Below are 20,108 nucleotides of genomic sequence, written 5' to 3' on the forward strand. Positions count from 1 at the left end.
ATGAGGGTAGAAAATTGAGAGTAGAGATAAAGAGAGTATGTTCCAATGTATATTTTAATAATTTCAAAGGCATTCTTGAAAAATAAAGAATAAGGAGCACTGGATGGTTTAGAAGTGCTTCTGCACATCATGTAGTAACCTAAATATCTAAATAGCTTTTTAAAATGGGAGGGAGGAGTCTAAGAGCAAAGTTACCATGGTGTGAGTAGTGACCACATATCAGCTGCTCCATAGTAACTGTTTGCATGTGTAACTTCAGCTATGTGCAAATGCCTAGTTTTTTTTCCAAATTAATTTAGCTCTCTTTCATCTCACTAAATTCTATTAGGCTCAGTAGTTAGCAAGATTAAACACGTTAAAATGCTGTCCTGAAGAATGACTTATCTATGCTATAGCATAACAACAAATGAGGACAATTTTTTTTAAAGAGTTCACTCTATAATTTACTAGTAACTACTGTATTTTTATAAACTTAACTGTCAAGTAAAAGGAGCAAAACCTTTCTTTTTCTACTAATTCCTTACATTTAGTTTAATGCAGCTCTACTGTTAAAGTTTATTCTTAACCTGCTCTAATTCTTTTTCAGTTCCATATGAGAAACAGTTCTATGCAAGATTTTTCTTTACATCATAAAACTAGACGTACAGGTCCTGATCTTATTTCTTTTCAACTCACTGGTGGAATATCCATTTACCTGAATGAGAACAGATTGGAGCACAATGTGGTTATGCCAGTTGAATGTGATTTATCACTTCTCAGATTAGTTGCTCACCAATGTTTTTATATTATTCTTTTCATTTTTCATCATAAAAGCAAACATTTACTTATTTATAAACAAACAGAAGGAATAGAAATCAATATCATTTTCCTGTATTACTTTAAAAAACTATTGGTACTTAACTACAGAACCAATTTCAGGGCTGTTTTGTTTTTTTTTTTCCTATACTTTTCAACTGTATGAGAGTTTTTTTCCCCTCCAAATTCCACATACAATTTCTTCCTATATGAGCTTATCAGTTGCATATTCCAGTTAATAAAATCAAAATGTTAGCTACATTGTCATTTTGCACCTTGATACATTTTTTAAAAGCAGAAATCAAACATCAAGTCTCTGAGCAGACAATCTACTCCACTCAAACCGTGCCATCTAACTTTTTTAAAACTTTGCTTAATGGGGTTCCATGACCATACGTTTTCCCCTTTGACAGATCGCTAGACAGTGCATTAGCTGCATTCAGTTAAATGCAATGGGAAACACAGATCCTGTGACAAACAACCCTGGATAAAATAACTGCAGATGCAATGGGGTTGTACTCCACCCACTTTGTGCCTCAAATGATAGATGACTGTAGGCAATTTAGTACTTGACAAACTCTGGAAGTGTGAATATACCTTGCCTTTCACTCCAATGGATCAAAGTTCCAGATTTTTATAGCCCTGAATGCTATGGGCTAAAACCCGAGAGAAGTGTTTTAGTTTCTTTTCTTCCTTTCTGCAGCTGTTTCCTGAATTAGCAAGACTGAAATGCAACCATGCCCATTTCTGTGGAACAACAGAAGACAAACCTTAAGTTGGAGGGACACCTACTATCTGGTAGTGTAGGGAAATGTTGCTGACCATGATCTTTCCCTGCTGCAGGTAAAGACCTATTGCAAATAAGCATTAAAAGCAGAACTGTCCAGTGGCGATTATTTGCCCTGTCTATCACATCCACATACCTGACATTCATAAAATCGCTGGGCTTTCTGCACAAATGCAAACATGCTGCTGGCATGCAGACAGTAAACCTGGCACTCCCAGAAAGCAATGGCTTTACTAAGCGTGTAAAGAGTGACTATAGTATGTGTGTACACTACTGTCACTCTGAGGAGGGGTGAAAAGCAAGTGGGCCCCGGAATATGTTAACATTCATGGGCTGCAACCACTCATAGGACAATTACCCTGGCCCATTGATTATTCCTGGGCTGGCTCTGCAAGAGGCCCAATTATTATGGCCTAATGGGTTGATGTACCTACCCTTCAAAAAGGACAAAATGATATTCAGGGCACACTAAATAGTCTGAAGCTATGTTCACTTTGGGCTATTCCACGCAGAACAATCATGCATTATCAACGTGAGAATATGAAGTTTCTTTGCCACACTGACCTTCACCCACAGGCCTTTTACAGACGTAAGCGTGGGCTCAATCATACCACTGCTGAAATGGACTCATATTTTGGGTAAGCATAACAGATGGCTGCAAACACCAACCACTACTGAAGCTCCACAGTTTAGAGCAAGCAAAAAGCATGCTGGCCTCCAAACCTTTTTGCTTGTGTACCATCAAATAGTAATGGGGTCTCTCATGCTAGGAGATACCATCTAGATCATCAGGGTTTATAGCAAAGGAGATGCCCTGAAACTCTGTTGCAGCCAGGAGTTGTACAGCTTAGAAGTAGGATGAAGCACAAAGATTGCAATCGACCACCTACCTATAGATGATTTTTGTTGACTTTGTGAGCCACAAAGGCTCACTGGGAAAGGAACTGCACTGGGACCAGGTAATTTGTTCTACTTCTGGTACCTTCTTTGACTTGACAAGTAACTTTTGGCAAATAATACAATCTTTCTTTGCTTTGTACCTTACCTTTAAAATAGTGCAACTAATAAATAACCTTTTGTGTAAAAGGTTTTGAAACCTACCAATGGATCACTCTGCAGAAGAGCAAAGACTTTAGCTATCCCAGCTGGAATCTCATTAGAACCTCAGTATCAATGAATCTAAATACCTAACACATTGATGTATCTTAATGAACTCATTTTTCTGTTAATCACAAATGTTGCACCTATAGCATCTGCAATTTTCATACTGCAACAGTAGTTCATTGTTGACAGCTACTAAATCACCAACTTTACCTCCTAGAGCAAAGTAGCAATTCCTTTACGTCTACTGCTTGTGTAGGGCAAGATGCATCCTACTGGCAATACTGTACACAAAAAATGATTTGACCTGAGACAAACCGCAAAACAGACTTTGTTATTAAACAAGAATATTGTTTTGGCTCCTGCTAGGAAGGGATACTAACATAAAGAGATTCATCTATTCATATTTACCATTATATATTTTACTGGCAATCTTAATTAGAAGCAAATGCGTGACATAATTAGACTATGGTTTGTTTACTTCAAATGATCATCTTCCTAATCAAATTTGGGAGATATTTATTAATTTTCTGTGAGGCCATGAGAGACGAATAGTCTGTGATTCTCTTGATCCATGAAGCTGGACAATGATCAACAATGACGTTAACAAATGTTTTATTTCCACATCCTGTGAATTCAGCTAGCTAATTTTCCAGCTCCAAATACAATCCTGTCTCAGAGTTTTCACCTGTTTTGCTTTTTCTTTGTCATATTACTTAATAAACAATCATTTTTCTTGTTTTTAAACAATAATACATGACCTACAGCAATATTCTATAGCCTAGCTAAGGAGAGGAGCCTTTTGTTTTTAGTAATATATAAAAATACAATTAGGGCAGTATATGACTCATCTTTACAGTGTAAGAGCTTGCTCTCTTACAAACTCAGCTGATTGAGTAAGATTCCTTGTTTCCTCCTAATCAGTCCAGGATTTTTTCTGAGACACACTTCTCTAACACACTAAACTTATTCTAACATCTATCTGACCAAAAACTTCTCTTTATTAACTTAAATCTTTCCTTTCCACATTTATTGGTGATCAATAACCTTTGTAAAGCACTTCTGAGAAATATGTAAAAGATACTGTGAAACAAGTTAAAGGCACCTGTTCAAGTGTGGAAAAACTCAAAAGTCAGGGTCATTTCAGTAGATGTAGAACTACCACATAGGAAAGTCAACTTCAAACCTCTCATTTTAAGAGCACTGTTGTGCAGCTACACACACTGCATAGGTCAAAGTTAATTTAAAGGCTGTTTGAAAATATGTGCAAAAAAGAGGCAGGAGGGGAGCTGTCTTTTGTTTCTCCCTGAAAGCTTTGTTCGCATTTTTCCCAGCCTGCTTTCTTAGCTTTAAAAACACTAGAAACATTTATTCTCATCATCCCTATTTCATGGATACTTGAAGCATTCAGTGATGTGGGTTGACAGTACTCATAACCATTAACTGAGAGAAAAATCAAATCAAAGACTGGTAATTTAGATATTAACAAAAGACAAATAACTGAACAGTTTTTATACTACCTAATCAAAGAATAAACACTACCCCAATCAATTACTTAGGTTGCCATACATAACCTTTCTGCAGAGTCTAACATGGAAAGCAAGGCAAAGGACATATGAAACATCACTAATGGCTTAGACAATTTAAAATAAAAATACTATAAAGACGACAAGACGAAGTTTTTTCACCTAACAGACTAAATGATTTTAAATTATTGCAGACACTGACACACAGAAAAATAGAATAAGCATCTCATAAGTCTTCACGAGAATCAGACTTAATTAAACAAAGGATGTTTCTAAACCTAAATCAATCTATCTAAAGGATTAATATTTCATTATGACCCACCACTAACAGGGTTAAGGAAAATTCCTGAGGTGAAATGCCAGTTCCACCATTTTTGTGCAAAACAGTAGTCAATTACTAGGGCCAAATTTTCATTCCACAAGCATAAAATACTACACAGAGATGTCTAGCAAACATAAACCTTTTGTAACGCTACCCATGCTTCACAGCTCTGAAAATGAAGACTCAACCTTCTTCAACCTATAGGCACAGCAAAACTCTCACCTGAAAACACTGTCCAGAGCATCCCTCCAGGCACATCTACGTTAGTCTAAGTTAGGTTCAGGAACGCACTTCTGAAGTAATATCCTGATCATGCCTGCTTACTGTGCTTTCATTCATTATCATCAAACAGCCCCTGAGTGAATTGGATTCCTTTACAAAGAAACTAAGACAAATGGAAATGAAGAAGTACACCTGGACTTCAGGAGCACACTTAATGCATTCTAGCCAAAACAGGCTTTAGTTCTTGGGATCAGACTAGAGCTGGTCTGAAGCAAAAATACTCTGGAATATGGACATCAGGTTCTCAGCACCTACTGTTTTGCCCTACAGACCCACTCTCCTGTCTGCACTACTTGCTAATGTAGACATAGCCTTTGTCTCCTGTTTCCCCCACCTACACTCACAGGGATAATAATACTTATCTACTTACCTCTGTCACTGAGGTGACAGAGCAACTGCTTAGCTAGTGGGTGTACAGCACTCTGAAAATGTGAAGTGCTATATAACTATTCCCTTTTATTACAAATACTCTCGTGCTGTTATCATCCAAGAAGAAAGCAAAGTGAAAACAAGAATTAATTTGGAATATCCGCGATTTCTCTACTGTTAAACTTTGTTTCAGCTGCTCGAGCAACTCTGATCATAGCACATTCACTTCATAAAAGTTCATAAAATTCTGTCATTCCACTCCACTTAAAGTGCTTTTGTTGATTTTAGTTAGGATGCCGCTTTGTAAAGTAGGTCTTTTTATGTAGTAAAAATTTTTCTAGGCCCGAGAAGGATATTTAAGATCTACCATCCAGGACCAAAAAAAACTATGCAAAAGTTAATTGAAACCTTCTTATTGTCATTGCTATATAAAATAGAAGCAACAAATACCAGCTAATATTTTTGCTCACCTCTTCTATTTATTTATTCTTAATTAATTTAACCAAAGCTAATGCAAGGTATTTGTGTGTAATACTTTTGGAAAAGCTGTTTTGTTAATTATCTTTAACTTATCTATTTAGCACTATATTTAAGATTCCAAAGTTCCTTGCCAAAACAGATTTGGCAGTACAGCAACAGCCTGCTGCGAATCTGAAGACCTAGACTTGTGGACCCCTGGATCTGAGGCAAAAGATTATAGAGCAATACACATGCTGTTACAAAAGCTCACTCATTAGATGTGTAAGGAGAACACATTTCCTACCTGGAAGCTAGGGCTCTGAACTGAGGCTTTGACTTATGCTACTGACTTGTATCCCTGCTGTTCTTGGTGGGAATTTCACTGATTGTCCTCAGTAGGGCCAAGATGTCAGCCTATAAATTCAAAATATAGCTCAAGAATTGTCAGTGACTGTAAGACACATTCGGTCTGAACTTCCTCTCCCATCGACAAGAAAAGAAAGAATAATCTGGGATTCAGGCCCAACTCCACAACTGCAAAGTCTCTAAATCTCTGCTCTGCTGCTCTGTATTTCTACTGAGCAAAATCCATACTGCGTCAGTTTTTGACATTTAAGTTCACCAGCTGGTAAGGATTTTGCTTCTGACTTATCCTAAAGTATCCTGCTGTTGACAAGACCACAGAGTTCAGTCCTTCATTCTTAAGCCCCATCAGGGTCCATAAACTAAAACATCTCTTTGCCTCTCAGAAGGGTTCATCTGACAGAGTTCATCTACCAGAGCAGGCTTGGTGTGAAGTGTGAGGACAATTTCTCCGCTTCACAATACAGTCAGAAGAGGCAATAATCACTTCCACACAAAACAGCTTAGTGTTCAGCTGAGTCATGCAGGATGTAGAAAAATTATAATTCATTTCCTTCATTTGCCCAATACAATCCAAACCTCCATCTTCAACTTCTCAAGAAAGCACACTCACTATCCATCCACACTGCTCTGTGTCTTCCGTGTGTCGAAAAGTAGAAGCCTCACCAGATAAAAGGAACAAAAATTACTATGTTCCTTCCCTCAGTCAAAAGGCAGAGTCCTGGCTTCTGATTCTGCCTGGCCTTTAGAGTTCTGACTGCGTAGTCCAAAACAAATAACATATATTTAATTTCGGTATTTTGTTTTTTTTTCATTTCTGGTTCCTTTCCTTTTCTGAGCTACTATAACTTATTTCAACACAACATTTTGTTTCTTCTCATTCTCTGGGAACATTTGTAATTATCAAAAATATTTATAAGCAATACCTGCTGGATCATTCTGTTATTTTACACATGCAAACTAGCTTGCAGAAATCTCTGTATTATCTATTTATATCCTTTGTTACATCTCTCAAGGAACTCCTATAAATAGTTACTTCTATGGAATTAATACAAGAAGATGTACCCAAGATATTTAAGTGTGAAACTTAGTTCAGACATTTAGCGAAGTCTTGAATAACATAAATATCTTACACTTAACTCCAAAGCAAGCATTTCTAGTGCAACATAAATTGCTAAAAGCCATCTCTAATCAGCCTTGGTCTCTTTTCCATCTCAGCCTATAAACTGGATAATGAGCTAGAGGGAGAACAGCATTATCTGTGAGTAACCTCTCCTTCCTCTCTCCTCCTCCCTCAACTTGAATATTTAGTGTCAATATGGTGCTTTTCAAAACAGAAAAGCTATTGCATGAAAATAAAATACTGATCCACAAAGTTCTCAGTAGAAGGCACATTCCTGATCATTTAGAAAAGGAATCATCCAGCAGGATCCAAGCTCTACTAATTACTTTAAGCGATTCACAGGCAAACAGCAACGTTGGTCAGATGCACTTATTCCCTGATAATTTACAACACAAAAAGCACTGTACAGCCAATGGAAGAAAAAAAACCCAAACCCCCAAAACAAAACAAAAAAACAAAACAAAAATCTAGGTTAGCCTGAATCATCATTTTGTTTGAGAAATAATGGTGAGTGTGGATTCATTAACTGATACAGGAATAAAGATTCATGTCATTTCCAGCATTTTTCAGAAATCAATTCATAGAAGTATAATTACAAAGAGATTACTGGGAAGAGAATAAGGCCTCTGATACTTATCGTAACAGAAATACTGTTAGTTTAAGAAAAGATGAAATACTCTTAAATGACATGTTACAACATATAATTGCAATAGTCTGCATTATTAGAAAAACAATCTACCTTGCTTGCTGACAGACATAAAGGGCTGCCCAAAATCCAAAACAAAATTAACTTGAAGGCATTAAACTCTGGAATTTGCATTATCAATTGGTCAGGGAGGTCTCCCACTCCAAAAAGAATTGGAGAGAGAATCATTTTCCCCCCTCTGCTCCTGAGAGGAAGTGCTAGGGGAAACAATTAAGTATTTCCTGCCTGGTTTTAAGTAGCCTTCCTATAGACTTAATCTCTTCTATTTAACTATCCAAATTGGAATAGAGTGAGAAAGGTCCTGACCTACAGTCTCTGGAAAGAGGCCATGAAAGGGGATTCATTAGTAAGGCAATTGTGTCAGAAGGCAGAATGGCAGGAAGGGAAAAATCTTCATTTACAACTGCAAACCTAAATTTAAGAATTCATTTCTAACCCTCCTCATTACAGTCTTCTGAGTGAAAGAAACCTGGGATATTCAAGGTACAGAGCAAGACATACTGAAAAACTAACAAGTTCACTATACTTGGCTGGAGGAAAGGTGCACACTGAAAGCTCTAAGGTTTTCTGTTTCTTCTACTCAATAGCATGGATTTTTTGTTTTGGTAACATAATTTATTCCACAGGGAAAAAGAAAAAAGACTGAAAGAGAAATCTTCATAGCAAACAAAGGCCTTAGTACATTTAAAGCAGGTTACTGGGAAAGGACAGACAAAAAGACTAAGATAGCCCATCATTCAAATGGATTTTCCCTTCTCATTTACTGATTTCCATAGAAAAAGGAAAGAAAATAGTATAGCATCAAACAGCTGCCTCCACTAATACCCACTGCTGGAATGAGTCATGGAGAGCCTGAGAAACAACTTGTCATCATTTACTTTTTCAAGACGCAAAGAAATTCTACAGGTTGAGGGCTCACAAGGCCACTACAATTAAAAAACAACCAACCAAAAACCACAGAGCTGTAAGAAAAGCAAAAATCAGAAGTTCACCTGCCAGTTTTAGAAAATAATGGCAAAAGGCTAAGTATGACTGCCCAAAGGCTAAAGGAGGTCTCCCATTTGCTGAGGCCTAACCCTCTTCAAGGACTTCACCTGCTAGTTACCATGGGAGCACTGAGCAGCAGTTTTAAATTTAAAAGGGCCTACAGGAAAGGCCAAGATTCCCATTCCAATGCAGTTTGACAAACATACCATCTCTCCCAAACAACAAGCTGCATGAGATGTTTTGCCTCAAGAATGCACCAGCACCCTCATTCTTTCCTGCAGCACAGCAAACATAAATGGCTCTCTACCGCTGTTTCCAAAGGTCCCACTTTCCCCAAAGCAGCACTAGGTTCTCAGTCCAATTCGGATTAGGTTAGGAAGACTCAGTAGGGAGGCATTGCGAGCACACTGCCCTCAGGCCCATTCCTCTCCTTCCATAAGCTGCCTTCTTCTTGCACCAAGGCTGAGGTGTGTTGCAGAGCTTCAGGCATTACTAGCAGTGGTTGCGTGATCCAGACATCGTGGTCAGCAGTGGACGCCAAGGCAGCAGATGCTTTAGGGTGTTGGAGATGGGATGTCAGAGATGTGGTGTACCACAACTGTCAGCTGTAGGGTACTGGCTTACCTCCAAGTGCTAACTAGGAGAGGGGTTCCCAAAGAAAGGAACAATGGAGCAGGAGCAGGACTACCTGTTATTTTGGAAGTGGGCGACTCTCTGTGTCTGAGCCTGTGTCCCTCCTCTCCACCCCCACAACCCCCTCACGAGGAGCTGCCAGCACCTGCCAGCAGCATGCACTTACTGCATAGTAAAACCTTGCCAGCTTTGCTCTCTCCCAGGAGTCGAGGCACAAGCCAGCTGCTCCACTGCTCCAGTGCTCAGCCTGAGCCAGGCAGGGCTACAGATGGGCAGGCTGCACTTTCCCCCCCTCTCTCCCCCCACCATGTAACCTCAGAGGAATCTCAACCATATATTATGGATAGGATGACCGTTTTAAAAACACATTTGTATGTATTTTAGAAAACATTTATATTTGGAATGTAGGCAACACACTGTGTCTTTTCCTCTGTAGGCAGCCATGGGTCTTTTCCATCTCTTTCCCTCATCTAGCTACACAAGGGGATTGACTCTGGCCTTCATAAATAACCCCCTGACCTTGCAGCCCACTTATGCCAATGAAAGTGCTGGGAGGAGAGAGAAGAGATTGCTTTTCCCCTGTGTTACTTTTTACTATTGTTATTATGCTTTGAATGAAAAGGCAATTTGCTGGCACTAGACAGAGTGCCTCTGAGCACTGGGCAAACCAGCCAAGCTTATGATTGCTATCAAGTGCTATTTATCAGGCTGCGTTGGACTGGCCTAGGCTTGCGTACGTAGGTAGCATCATACAAGCACTTCACACGTGCTGTTAGGGGCATGCCATACTGCGTGTACCTGTGTTAGAGGGACTCAGTCCTGCTGTGATCAATCCATTTGTAATGATTTGCCAAACCCCTGAAATTATAACTGCTCTAACACAATGATCCTACACAGGATCATTGCACAGTGATGCTGACTGCACTGGGAATACTGACACGAGGTCAATGGGGAAGGTCCCTTGGCTTACAGTCAACTACATGAAGCTACATTCCACATGAATCCTGTACGTGTTCAGGGCTCAGCTGAAATGTGGCCCTAGGCTACCCAACACAGCCATAATCCAGGTTAACAAGATATCCTGCTGTCTCCCCCACAAGACAGACTGGTACTTTTAGAAAAGTACAGCACAGAGGCTTCTGCTCTCTCAGAAGATGCTTAGCCTGCTACCTGCTGGCCTGCTACCACCAGAAGACCTCTGAACTGCAGAACTAAGGGTTTCACCGATTTTCCCCTAGTAGCCAGTCACAGTGGCCCAGTATTGCCTGCAAAAATAGTTCTTCATAAACCCACGAACACAATTCTAACCGAGAAGTGAGGGGAGTATAGTGGGACATGAATCCCATGGGTTTCCCCCCACACTAATTAAAGGTCTGGGTGAACTGGTAACATAGCTGATACACATCTGCAAGATACTGCCACAGCATCACTCACTGTGAACCTGCTAACCCCAAACTGGCTGCCCACAAAGCAGGATGAGTCAGGGGTTTAAATGTCTGCTAAAAGAGGAAACTCTTTTCTGGAAGGTGCAGGAGCTCAGGCTGCATCTGCTGGAGTGCAGGAATCAAATCCTAATCATGCTTCAGCTGTGTCCATCCCCAGCTGAAAATTATGCACAACCTGCTAGTCACTATGGGCACCTAGGACAATGTAGTCCACAAGTAAGTACTAGTCCCATGAGCCCCAATTCTTCATCTTGATGGGATTAAGTCTGGCCATGACTGAAACCTAGATCAGAGAGAGGAGGTATCCTGTAAGCATCTCAGACTCTTCTACTTGCAGTTAAGTCCTGGAGCATTCAGTTCCACCAGGATAACAAGAATCACCAAGCTGTTAAGGACACACTTTTGCAGAAGACACAGAAGGCCTTACAGCAGGTCTCCAAAAGTCATTGTTTGTCATGGTGTAACCCAGGAAGCTTTTTCATAAATTCAAAGAAGTGCTAAAGAGCAGCTGCCAGCATCCACCAAGCATTGCCCCTTATACAATGGCATATAGCCATAGTGCTCATGGGGTGGATGAGCCACAAGTGGGGTGCATGCAGCACACAGGAGAAGTCTGCAGGTACCCCGAGGTGTAGATGCAGAGAGATGGGATAGCTATTCCAGTAGAGTGCACTCTTATTGGGATGCAAGTAAGTCCCTGCCAACAGATCAAGGGACTTGCTTGGGTGCATTTAACACAGGCAGTGACAGCAAAATTGAACACATGCCTAAAGTCGTCAGGCAAGTATCCGCTGCTGACACTTCAGGTTTGGTATAAAACAAAGTAATCTGATTCTTTGAAATTACAGATATTTAAGCACCCTACCTTTATTATCTTGACACAAAATTTAAACACTATTTCTGTTCCATACCAGAAGAAAACAGAAGAATCTAGAGGTAAACTCCTGGACCAGCAAAGAGCATATGCTAGAAAGCTTTGTTTTGGGGAACAGTCACTGGATTTCTGTGAAAGATGGAGCTGCAGAGTTTGTATAGCTGTCATTGTTAAAAGAAGAAGGATGATATTCAAAAGGGCAGGCTGGCCAGAGAGGTCCGAATATCATTACACTATTAAATGGGAAGAATGAAAAGAAAAACAAAGGTACAATTATTTAGCAGAAAATCAAAACAAGATTAACATTAAGCAAAGCATCAAATTAAAAAAAGGAATTCAACTGCTTGAAAAAAATGCTTCATGTGTAGATGATACACCAAAAGAATTGCTAATATAATATAATACGTAAATTTGAACAGGGAGGTATAACTGAAGCAAAGATTTACATGAGTGAAAATTCAGTGATAGACTACTTTTTGTCTAGAAGCCATTTCTAAAGCACGATATCTTTTAATGTTTTTGGTTTCAATTCTAATAGATGAAAAAATTGACACAAAATCTGGTGGGGCTCCTTAAACAACTTTAATGAAAAGGGAAGGAGGTATAGTCTCCTGGGGACATGTAACTGATGCTAAAGGTCTGAAGCAAACGACCTTGGAATTTCTGTAGTTCACAAATTATACTTTTCTAACACGAAAAAACACCACACAGAAATACATCTTGACAGATTAAGAAAAAGAACTTGTGGCAGAACTAAAGTGAAAAGTAACTTTTGGAGCTTGTGAACATGACTCAATTACATTTGCTATGTTTAAATAAAAGTCCAAAATCAGTAGTGCAAGTACTTCACGTTTCATGATAGCTACTTTAACAGAAGCTGACAGAATTAAGAGTGAAAACAACTGTCTTTAAATTTAAAATGGGAAGAACTGAGAGCCATTTCAGAACATTTTACTAAACAGCTGGACAGCTACAATTCCATTAAAGACTGAAATACAAAAGCAGTAAAAACAGTCTGGCTAAGAGAGGAGGTAAGAAGTTTTAAGTATATCAAAACTTCGGGAAGTTTTAAAAATTGTGAAGCAAAGAAAAGAAAAATCAAATGAAGAACTCTGTGGTTCCTGAGGTTTTTTTGTTTTTAAACCTCACATTTTTGTATCACAAAGTACTTAAGACAGCATTGGTCCTTTACTAGATGTACACAGCAGGACTGTTAGCATTAACACAGAAAAATCCATGCATAATTTGTAAATATTTATTTTGTTTTGAGGGAAAAAACATAGATCTTGTTTAAAATGACAATGAAAAAGTTTCTGCTGCAGCAGTCACTGAACATAAATGTTACAGAGCAGTTACTAAAGTTAGAACATTGTTCTCATCAGGTCCAGACACCTCTTATCACAGAGTTTTAGAACTGACTGAGAAGTCCTCCTGCCTTAAAAGTCTTGAAATATCACAAAGAAACCCAAAGGACAGAAAGTTGATGAGGGACAGAGAGTGCATATCAAAAGTTACTCTCTTATACAGTTAACAATTCTACTGGTTTGGTTTATAAAAGCGGCAGTTTTGAGAAACCAGATGTCTGCTAAGCAACTCATTTGGTGTCATACAACAAACCAACATGGTATACATCAAATAAACTGGAGTTGTTTAAGCAGTAAGTATTAAATCACATAGGAGAAAGTCCTCAACAGACAGCTCTGTTCCTAATGGGATCCCAAGGATATTAGGATACAGGTGAGAAACTTAAATACCTCTACCCAGGAAACAGAAGAAAAACATAAAATAATTACTGACAATACCTGTAGGTGACAGAAAGCTGAGGAATGGTATATTAAGAACAGGATATGATAATGTGAAGTAACTGGAATAGCTTGTAAACCAGGAACAGGCAAAGACTGTGCATCTGAATAAAGCTAAATCTAAGGTTAGCTATATAGAAATAGAGAAAGCAGGTTGCAAATGATAAATGAACTCACTCTGGAAAGCAACTGTTTCAAAGAATATTTTAGTTACTGTGGATAGTGATCTAAACATAACTAGCTTGATGCTATGGATAAAAAAGCTGTTGTATTCCTTGTACATATAACAATGGTGATATCTCAACTACTGGATGAGAAATTTTACTCTTTACTAGAAGTACAAAAGTATGTACCTCAGCGGTCTATTCTCATTGTCCATGCTTCAGAAATGATGTTGAAAAGTTGGAAAGGATTCAAAAGAGCTACGAGAATGATTAAAAGATTGGTATATTCAGCCTACAGGTAAAGAGTTAGAAAATCAATTTATTTAGCTTCACAACAGATTCAAAGATGAATGAGTACCTTGGTCTCACTTCCTAAGTGTCCATGGGTCAGACATTTAACACCAGAGGTCAAAATAGATGGATCTCACAAGTGGCTAGATGCAAATCCCAGACAAATCCAAACTAAGACAGGAGACAATGTTTTACAGGGGAAAGTTAGTTTTTGTAACAATGTACCAAGAATTGTGCAAGTTCATCCATCTCTAAGAATTTTTAGCTCAAGGCTGCATGTTTTCCTCTAAAATTAATGACTTTGTCCACACATTTCTTATTTGAAGTTCAATAGCCATTGGAAAAAAAGTTATCAGTGACTCCTCTTGTCTTACAGGCTCCTGTATCTCACAAAAGCTTTTATAGAGATGAATTCATTCACCCACATAGACTCTCTAAAAGCCAACAGGAGAGGGATGTTAGCACCTTTTAACAGTGGGCCACAAGTGCAGCTACCTGTCAGCGTAGGAGATTAATCTCAGTCATTCACTTTTGAAAATCTGTTTTTTAAGTCTACCTGTAGGTTTTAAGAGAATCAACCATATACACAGAATACAATTATGCCCAGAGAAAAAAACAGATCCATAGAAGATTATTAATGCTAGAAAACAGGGTACCCCAAACCAGAGGGCATGGATCCAACCTTGTCGAGCAACTGGACCCCAAAACTCCTTACACTATCACGCTGCCAGCATGCTTAGGCAACAACAGCGACTTTGGGCATGTAACCTATAGAACATACGGAGACAAACTTGCAGAAGGAATGACTGACCCCATGCAGTTCCTTCCAGACTGAGCTAGAAACAGAGGATCTTTGACTATTTTTTTTGTTGTCTTCAGAGTTGTTAATAAATGCAATGTTCATGAAAACTATTTATTTAAACCAGGGGTAGTATGACTATTTTATTTCTTCTACTTTATCTTATCTCAAAAAATAAATTCCACAATAAACAAACATGTTAACTGACATGTTGCTTGCTTTTTGTGGAACAGGTATACATTTTGGCTAAAAATAAAACTAAATAAAATGAAAGTAAATAAATAAAAACACAAGCAAATCTGGGAGCCATGAATCCAACACAGATACACAAAACATTGAACTACTGTAATTACACCTAAACCACAGTCTGGATTAGTAGGTTGAAATACTGTTTTAAAGAAAATAAATATATGAAATAAACAAATAAACATTTGTTTTTCTTATGACTCTGGTTCTAACCACTTCCTACAGTTTGCAAGGTTTTATGTGTGCACAGAAAGCCACAGAAATGAATGGATAGGTATCAGAGAACTGCATATCACCATGCAGAAGTAGCTTGATGTCAGCTAAGCAAGACAAATAGAGCACACACTTATGCATGGAAGGTAATGGCCTGTTTCTCCAGCTACACATTATTCCAAGAAGTAACATCATTCCTGTGAGACATGAACAACTAAACTGTAATGCAAAGGCACTAAAATAAAGAAATAAATTACAGGACTTTGTAAGCTCAAGAATATACCCTACCAGCTTGATAAGTGACATATACAGTACAGTTGCGTAATTACTAAAGAAAAAAAAAAGACACCCCCCCCCCCCCCACGTTTTTGCCTCTTTAAAACAAAAGCCATGTATCTCCTCCCGCTTCACTGGTTTTATACCATTTAATGGGAAATCCCCACAGATGAAAAAAGCACCATGTAAAACTTTAAAATATTATACTCCACATTCTACTACATGAAATTGTGCATTGACCAAAAAAAAAAAAAAGTATATTAATAGAGTCAGCCAAAGGATTTTCTGAGAATAACAGTCAAATAAAAGCTGCGCTAACAAAACTAACATGGTGGTAGATTTTATATAAACCACAAGCACAAAAATACTATTATCCAGAGAATGCTTGTGTTAGAAATTTCTTCAAGGGAAACAACTTAAAGGCATACATACTACCTTCTCTGTCAAGTCACAAAGGCATCTGTCATTGAGAGTACAGCTGTAATTAAGCTGTTAGCAAATTCTGCACACATTGTTTATCTGGTTTTGGTTCAAAGGCTAAAATCTTCAGAGATTATCATAAATCTACTTCTTAACCCTAATTAGATGTAATAATTATTAACAGTGTATTACTCTACTGAACATCCCAACACAGAACTAAACTCCATTGAATTAGAATTGTCTTATAGACAGTAGGCAAGGATGAATGTGATTAAATAAATAAATCCCAAGAGATCAAAAACTACTCCTAACAGAGAATGTTTCTAGTTTCCTATGATCGTGGATGGTATTAATATCCAAGTTTAAAATGATCACAAGCCAACTCTTTGTAAAAATAAAATATTATGGAGGCTAACCCTTGAGTTAGAACAAACATGCTAACTATGGGTTAAAATATACAAAAATTCAGTAATTCCCAGGAAACAGTGATCTCAGTCCTATTTCTACCACATGCTCAATTTTACATTCCGATAAAAGCAAATTTATTTCTAAATTGTCTGTTTTGCCTTTCAGAAGCAGTCATCTAAGTGAAATCCGTATTTTCATGGATGAAAGTAAATGTTATTATCTCCTTCAGTTTATTTACCATTTTAACATCGAAACAAACAGAGAGCATGAGGAGACAACACAGTACAAAAATCTCACACTACTGCTTCTCAACATTCTCTGTCAGAAAAATAGAATTGTTTTATATGTAATTTCAGAGGGGGGGGGGGGGGGGGAAGAAAAAAAAAAAATCAAGCATTTTTGCATCCAGCAGTCAGGTTGCCAAGAGGTATAAAGCCTTTAAATCTAGGAAACTGCTTATTACCAAAAGCACTCTAAGTTACAGCTTGATTGAGTCTTAGGGTCCCCAAAGACAATTTCCCATCATGATTAAAAAACAAACAAACAAACAAAAAAAACACACTGAAAGCACCACCCACACAATCCTACATCAGAAGTGTTTCTCATGAGGAATTACCTGAAAACATTTTGGCATGATGTCCAATACCTTTAATTTCCTGGATGAAAACCTCACACAGAGGTTCACTTTAAAGGCGACTTGATGTATCAGGGGAATGGTAATGAGATAAAGGGACTTTGATCTCTAAATCTCTCTTTTCAATAATGGGTCAGGTCAACAGTGTTCAAAAGTCAGTCAGACAGCTGCTTGGTGGCCTGTGCTCCGAGATAAGTTAGCGATCTCTTCTTCGTTAATGATGATCAGGTGCATGAATTGTAACTGCCCTAATAAAAACTGGAAGCAACAGCAAAAACAGAGAAGATTTAAATGGCATACAGATTGCCATCCTCTTTGAAAACATTTCAAAGTGTCAGGATCGGTCTCTCACACACACACACACACACACACACACACACACACACACACACTACAAAAAGAAGTAAAACAGAACTTAATCAGAGCTATTTAAATACATATGTAGAACCAGAAGGAATGTGTTTTATTCTTTGAGGGTTCTTCCTACAGCACAATTATACAGCATCTAAGTTTCCAGGCTACTGTTATTTCCTTTTTACAAACCAAGAAAAAAAAAAGAAAAAAGGATGATGTAGAAGTGGAAAGTATTAAAAGTATCCATATTATTTTTATCTCCTAGAAGATCAGCTGAGTTTTACTATAGTAAATTATACTTGTAACAAGTGTCTTTAAGAAAAAAAAGGGGCCTATTTTGCAAATCACCTTTGAAAGATTTTCACTACCAACAAAAATGCTGATTTCAACTCCATCTAGAAAACACACTCCAGAAGAACAAACACCAAATCATTCAAGTACCTGGATGGCAATATAGCAACCTTCTAAAGATACATGAAACATTCCTTTGTTTTTCAGCATTTAATTTTTGTTGCTAGTACTTCTCTGGTCTATGAGATGAAGTGGAACATACCCTGCTTAGTAAATCCAGTATCAGAGTAAAATAAATGTCCCATATTTGATCCTCAGTTTCCCAAGCCTGATAGGTTCCTTAAAGCACAAGGAATGATGGCATCTTTCCCAACTTCCTATGCGTTTGAGTTTTTCTGGCCTTATAAGTTAGTAGTTGCTGCTACAGAAACCTTCTGTTTGACTTTCTGGCTTACACCCATTTAACCAGAAATGTGGGTTGGAATAGCTTAGGCATTCTTTTCCAGCATTCTCTAATACAAGCAAGAGAATTAACAAAATTAAAGATTAAAGACTTAAGAGTTAAAAACTTGCTTGTGATGGGTTTATAGAACAAGGAGAAAAAAGCAACTTCCCTTAACTTACATAAATGTTCTCGCTCAGTACAAGGATTCTTGACAAAGTTTATCATGTTGCATTTGAGTTTGCAGCTGGTAGAGTAATGAACTAGCCAAGTGCCAGCAAGTGGTGCCTTGGCAGCCAGCAAGTGCACGCTCAGGTACATTGACAGCCGTACAAACACGACCAGACAACGAAGCAAGTTCTGTGCCATAAGAGCAAACCCTGCAAAATCTAAAACATTTCTTCCAGTGCAAATTTCATTATGTACCTAAACCAGCTTTCTTACACAGTACCTCAGTTTATAAAATCATGAGCAAGAAGATGATTTGTTTGGCTGAGATCACAGCTATATCTTAACTAGAACAGTAACTTCTGAACTTCAGATTCCTAAGGAAAGAGACACGACCCATCACAGAGTCTATCACATCTGACTACACGGACTCCCTACAGAATGATTACCTTGAGCTCTTATCTAGGATTTAATTTGAATTTGGCTAAACTCACGCAGAAAACTTCTGATCTATTTTTGGTGATGCTTACCAAGATTAAAGCTCTATTCTAAATTAACTTCAAAAAGAGTTAAAGATCTAACTGCACTGATCTCTTTGTAGAGGAGATGAGTTTTTAGAAAAGAAAGGAAAAACAAGGTATATTTCAAATGCTGACTACTCTTTTCACAGTGTCCCCCAAGGACAAGCAAACTCTCCTGCAGTGGACTCTTGATGACTGAGGGTGAATCCTAAAGCATTTCAACAATAACCATGGTATTTTCCTATACAAAAGGCATAGATAATTGATCTGGGCAGGACCTTGGGAAGACATTTAATCTACCTATTTGCTCTGAAATGAAGCACACTGTCCAGTCCCATTCCTAACAGATGCTTCTTTCACGTGTTGAGGAGGTCAGCTAACTCATCAGTAATCCAGTCCTGAGAAGAAAGTGCCAATACACAGCCCAGATGTGTGAAGACAGTAGTGATACAGCCTCTCCTATCTCTTCACTCATACATTCATGGTTTCCATTTTCAGGTATTTCCTGATAACCTACTGCTTTATTCACCCTGTGCACATACTATACCTCCCCTCCCCCCTACAGAAAGATAAGCTGAAAAACCACCAGGGAGCTTATCTAAGCCATGTAGTTCCTATCAGTATTTTGTTGGACGATTCTGCTCAAACAGACCAAAGGAGGAATCTTCTGTTTGGTGGGGGGGTTTTTTGTTTGGTCTTCCCCCCCCCCCTTTTTTTTTTGGTTTTCTGGCATAGCCACACTACCTTCTCAAACACATAAGCAAAGAGAACAACAGTGCTCTTCTGCTGGTGACTGCAACCATGCAGGGGTTCTGCGACAAAACTCCACAGTACTGACCCAGCTCTGAACACTAAACATAGCATGCAAATTAAACAGTTTGATTATTCTATGCAATTTGTCCTTTAAAAACCCACAAAGGACAAAATTTGCAGACAATCAACCTTCAGTTTAGTTTCTGTATCAACATTACTTATTGGGGGAACAATGTGCTTTCAGAACATTTAAGATTTAATCTTTAATTTAGCTTGAAAAAACATTTGTGCTCTTCCTGGAACTTCCTCAGTAACTCCTAAAACTTTCAAAACTGTGGTGTCACTTAGATTCATGCCCCTCAATATTAATGCACCTCATTTTTTTGCACAGAGTTAACACAACACTTAAAGCCCGACGCACACTTACTTCCTTCATGCTCCGAATTCTGCATATATGGCTTCCTAATATTTCCTACATTTGTGTCCTTCCTCTGTTTTTCTATTGCTTTCTTGCTCTTGGTTCTTGCCAGTCAGACTTTTTTTTATAAGTAGAG

General features: G+C 38.3%; 1 protein-coding gene across 2 annotated transcripts in view; it reads right to left on the minus strand.

Moving 5' to 3' along the window:
* Positions 1-20,108, minus strand: part of LOC106495031 (guanine nucleotide-binding protein G(q) subunit alpha) — a 136,452-nt gene that overhangs the window by 109,565 nt on the left and 6,779 nt on the right. The window contains exon 1 of one of the 2 annotated variants that reach the window (XM_067316158.1): positions 17,008-17,121. The exons of the other annotated variant lie outside the window; for it this stretch is intronic. Coding sequence (XP_067172259.1) covers positions 17,008-17,017 — 10 coding nt within the window. The 5' untranslated portion in view covers positions 17,018-17,121. Of the gene's footprint in view, positions 1-17,007; positions 17,122-20,108 lie in introns of those variants that run through there. 2 annotated transcript variants of the gene reach the window in all.

This window comes from Apteryx mantelli, chromosome Z (assembly GCF_036417845.1).
Source record: "Apteryx mantelli isolate bAptMan1 chromosome Z, bAptMan1.hap1, whole genome shotgun sequence".
Classification (NCBI taxonomy): Eukaryota; Metazoa; Chordata; class Aves; order Apterygiformes; family Apterygidae; genus Apteryx; species Apteryx mantelli.